The sequence below is a fragment of the Drosophila arizonae genome, chromosome 2 (genome assembly GCF_054131065.1).
Source record: "Drosophila arizonae isolate 15081-1271.41 chromosome 2, UAZ_ARI_1.0, whole genome shotgun sequence".
NCBI classification, from domain to species: domain Eukaryota; kingdom Metazoa; phylum Arthropoda; class Insecta; order Diptera; family Drosophilidae; genus Drosophila; species Drosophila arizonae.
This window is the reverse complement of record NC_142922.1, coordinates 17,889,192-17,894,512: the sequence shown is the minus strand read 5'-3', so window position 1 is coordinate 17,894,512 and position 5,321 is coordinate 17,889,192. Positions and strand designations below refer to the sequence as shown.

Here is a 5,321-nt window from a genome sequence, read left to right as displayed (position 1 = left end):
CTTGCTTGTGGATTCTTGATATGTGTATGAGTGTTTGCATATTTTAAAACTTGCCAGAAAAATTAGTTTTCATTAAAATTCTGAGTTCATAGAAATATTTCGATCTCTTCTCCTTTGGGTAATCAAATCAAGGATATTGAAAACTCCAGAGAGTTATGTAAATACGCATGAAAGGAATCTTTAGTTCGAAATCTCTAAGATGCGGTTTGAGTTATGGTTGTATTTACATTATAACACTATAGGTAAGGCAATTCGGAAATAAAAATCATCTGCAAAAGCAGACCACTTATTGAGAAGCTAAGAATAATAAAAACGCCCAACTGGAAGCCAAAACTTACCAACATAAAATTAATAATTATAAGTGTACAATAAAATGGAAAATTCATATTTAAATGTATTGATAATCCTAATAGTTAAACTCTCTATGTCTGCAAAAAATCCAGATATTTATGAAAACAAAACGTATTCAAGATAAATAAACTCATGATTCATGAATGTATCTCCGAAGCAAAAATCAGCATTTGCGTAGATCCATTTCACATTGGCTCCGCCTAAATTGTAAATATTTTACTTTATGTTTAACGAAAAAAAAAAAAAAAACAACCAAAAAAAAAAAAAAAAAAAAAAAAAGAGTAGAATTTTGAATGTGTGTAAACAATGATTCTAAAGAACAAATATCTATAAAAATGCAACTTCAATTGTAAATATGAATGTGTGTGTATTGGACACGTAAACTACAGCGTTCCTTCAACAATAAATATTCCACAAAACAGAGAAAATACAAAAATACTATAAAAGAAAATTTCAAACAAAACAAGCAGATAAACGAAAATACCATAAATAAACATTAGTTAGCATTAACGACTTGCAAGAATTTCAAGTGCAACTTCTCCAAAGATTTCGTTGGTTTGTGTTTTTTATTGCAGCTTGAATAAAAAAAAAAATAAGTAAAGAAAATAAAGTAAAAAAATTATAAAGAGGCAAATCAATTATTTGCTATAAGTATTAAGCGATTATCATAAGTGATGACAAGTAAATAAATACATTTTCCCTAAATGAAAATTTGAATGTTGAAAATTGCTGAGTATTTTCTAAGTGTGAAAATCATAGATAGTGGAACAGTGTCTATATATGAATTAACTAACTAATATATATGAATTAACTATTTAGTAGCACAATCTGAGCTGATTGCAAAGCTAAATATTTCTGTTGAATTTCAGTTTGAAATAACTCCATTTATTGATATCTCAATTGAGGCTGCCTTCCACATATGATGTCAACAATGTTTGAAATGCAAGTAGAGACAGCAGCATGCTGTGGGTACAGTAACAGAAGGTGCTGCCAGGACAACAAGGGCTCGTGAATGTGTGTGGGAAGTCGACGTGTCAACTGAAATATTCATGCAGTGCTCATAAATTGTGCACAAATTTGGTAAATATTCATTCATTTGTCGGACCACAAGTGTTTTGGGTGGCTGGCAAATGCCAAACGCAAATATTTGACAAATCTTCCTCTTACAGCACACAAACTTTTTTCGCCTTTCTTTTTCCAGCAAATAAAAAATATGATGTGTTGAGCAATTCCAAATATCGTGTTTTATTCTCTATATATTTTCTTTGTGAATATAATAAAGAGTAAAGAGTGATAAAAATTATGCTCTGTTGCTCCGTTATCTTATTCATTTTCCTCTTCTAAAGACTGAAACTTTTTCCGAGCTTAATATCTGATATATGAATATCAAACTGAGAAGAGACATATTCCATAACGTACTCAACTAGTATTATTATTATTATTATTATTGGTAATATTCTAATGTCGAACCGTCAATTAGGGTAATGTGTATCTCGTTTCTGACAAGGTGTTTCCGTAATGTTCGTGTAAGGGATGTGTTGCCGTCAAGTGGTTGAGCAATGCTTGACGTAGCTGTGGTTGGTGATAAGTGAATCGTTGGTCGCTATATAAACGCTGCAGCAGCTCTAGTCAAACGACAGTGGAGAAGTGATTACTCCAAACGGTAAAAGCAAAGAGCAGGACTATTTCTAACAATGAGAGTTTGTAAGTTCTTGAGTGGACGTGATGTTTTGAGTATTTTTTGTACATGCGGCATTGCGTTTTATAGACAACTTGCTGCTGCTCACTTTTGTGACTGCCCTGGCTTCTCTGGCTGCAAGCGGCGAGGCACACATTCCTGACTGCACGGATCATATTAATGGACTCTCGTTCGCGGATCCCATTAGCTGCTCCAGCTTCTATGTTTGCCTACGCGGCCGTGCACTGAGAAGAGAGTGCGGACATGGCCTGTACTTTGATCCCAGGACTCAGATCTGCAACCTACCGCGCCTTGTCGAGTGCCACAATGGCGATCGCAGTGGTTCGATAGTCACTGGAGATGCTCACGACGATCATCTGGCGGCCCCAGGTGGTAAAGCTCCTTGCGAAACAACTCCGAAGCCACCGTGCACTAAGACAGCCCCTACAGCTCCCCCACCCTGCACGAAAACAAGTACCCCAAGCGCAGAATCACCAAGTGAAACAACTACACCTTGTGAGACAACTAGACGGACGACAACACCAGCGGAGAAATCCACAAAGACAACAACTATAAAGACAACAACAGCCTCCGAAAAGACAACAACACCGAAAGTAACAACACCGAAAGCAACAACTCCTCTGGTATCAACTGCTGGTCCAGTAACCGAAAAGACAACAACACCGAAAGCAACAACACCTAAGGCAGAAAAGTCGACAACATCCACAACTACAACTCAAAGTACAACAACAACGTCGACGCCTTGTACAACAACGACGACATCAACAACAACGACATCAACAACGACGACATCAACAACAACGACATCAACAACGACGACATCAACAACGACGACAACAACAACTACAACAACAACAACCACAACAACTACTACAACAACAACTACAACAACAACCACTACAACAACATCAACGCCTTGTACGACAACGACAACAACCACGACAACGACAACAACTACTACGACAACAACAACAACAACCACGACAACAACTACTACGACAACAACAACAACAACCACGACAACAACAACCACTACAACAACAACCACTACAACAACATCAACACCTTGTACGACAACGACAACAACTACTACGACAACAACAACAACAACCACGACAACAACAACAACAACCACGACAACAACAACCACTACAACAACATCAACACCTTGTACGACAACGACAACAACCACGACAACGACAACGACTACTACGACGACAACAACAACAACAACTACAACAACGTCGACACCTTGTACGACAACAACAACAACAACGACCACGACAACGACAACGACAACGACAACGACAACGACAACGACAACAACAACGACAACGACAACAACAACGACAACAACAACAACGACAACAACCACGACAACTGAAGAGCCATGCGAGACCACTAAGCCCCCCTGCACAGCAACTGAAGCAACAACGACAACTAAGACAACGACAACTAAGACAACGACAACTAAGACAACAACTACTAAAACAACAACAACGAAGACAACAACAACGAAGACAACAACAACGAAGACAACAACAACGAAGACAACAACAACCACGACAACTGAAGAGCCATGCGAGACCACTAAGCCCCCTTGCACAGCAACTGAAGCAACAACGACAACTAAAACAACGACAACTAAGACAACAACTACTAAAACAACAACAACGAAGACAACAACAACGAAGACAACAACGACCACGACAACTGAAGAGCCATGCGAGACCACTAAGCCCCCTTGCACAGCTACTGAAGCAACAACGACAACTAAAACAACAACAACTAAAACCACTACAACTAAAACAACAACTACTAAAACAACTACAACTAAAACAACAACAACTTCGACGACATCCCAACCACCATGCACTACAACCGAACCGCCCTGCACAACAACCGAACCACCCTGCACAACAACCGAACCACCCTGCACAACAACCAAACCTCCCTGCACAACAACCGAACCACCCTGTACTACAACCGAGCCACCCTGTACCACAACCGAGCCACCCTGCACAACGATTGCCCCTGATGCAGGAAGGCAAAATGTAATCGTAATCGATCCAGCTGAGGAACTGGTCTCACTGCGCGACTGCCAGGGCCAAGAGGATGGAACTCTGTTCACGAATGCCAGACACTGCCGCCGCTTCTATGTGTGCCGGAACAACAGAGCCAGACACCAGACCTGCCCCTTCGGCCAATGGTTCGACCGTGAGCTGAAGATCTGCCGCAGCCGCCTTGAGGTTACCAACTGTGCAGCTGGACGCAACTAAACGACGATAATTTGGATGCTTGGACCCCATACTGCGACTGTACCCGGACCTATTCCATATGACTAAACGACAACTCTCTTCGCTCTCTCTCTTCACTCCACTCTACTCTCTAATCTGTATGTGAATCACTTCTGAAATCAATTTGATGTCTTCCTCTTCCAGCAAAGAAATGTAATAAAGCAGCATTTACAAAAACGTAATTTAGAAATTATTCCACATTTATTTATTTATAATACAATAATATATATTTAATATTATTAACATAACAATTTCGCGAACTGAATAGTTTGTTGCATAACGCAAGCTCCGCTCTTCTGTCTAAGTCTGTTGCACAATCGACATTAATCAGTCTAATGCACTCATTGATCTATATTTAGCAAGAAATTTTCGCTTTGTCCTTCGTTCTGTAGAAATTTGTAGTTAGCAGAGAAATCAGCGAAGGATTTTATGGTTGACCTGCCTGACTAATTAGTCGGCATTTGAAAATAATTGCCTTCGTTTTGGCACAGTTTTTCACTGCCAATAGGCGCACAGCGATGCCAAATTGAAAGCGTATGTGAAACATGATGCAACAACAATTCACTAGTGTGTGCGAGTGTGTGAGTGTGTGAGGGAGCATGTGTCGCTAAAGTAAAGAGAATGTCATCCCAACAACTGCCTGCAAATACGGTATAAATCATAGAGCACTTTGCTGGCGTTGGCACCCGCTGCTACTCCTGCTGACAGCGACAAGGACAGCCTCTCTTCAGCCGCCACTCGGCTGCTGCCGTTATCCAACACTTTAAGCGCCCCTTGCCCCTTCTGCACGTATCTCTCGACAGCCAATCATAGTTTTCACACTCTAGTTAACATCATTGTCACCGAGTTTCAGTCAATGTAGAGTTAAAAAAAAAAGAGAGAGAGAGAAAGAGACAGAGCTAGAGATGAAATTTGCTTGACGTTTGCAGTTTGTCTGACTATTTTTTTTCACTCTCTCTCTCTCTCTCTCTCTC

General features: G+C 40.1%; 1 protein-coding gene across 1 annotated transcript; it reads left to right on the top strand.

Moving 5' to 3' along the window:
- Positions 1 to 1,960: 1,960 nt before the first annotated feature.
- On the top strand, positions 1,961 to 4,529 carry LOC108609198 (uncharacterized). Its single transcript, XM_089464653.1, has 2 exons — positions 1,961 to 2,055; positions 2,120 to 4,529. The coding sequence occupies exons 1-2, from the start codon at positions 2,046 to 2,048 to the stop codon at positions 4,327 to 4,329; spliced, it is 2,220 nt and encodes a 739-aa protein (XP_089320779.1). The 5' UTR covers positions 1,961 to 2,045; the 3' UTR covers positions 4,330 to 4,529.
- Positions 4,530 to 5,321: the final 792 nt, after the last annotated feature.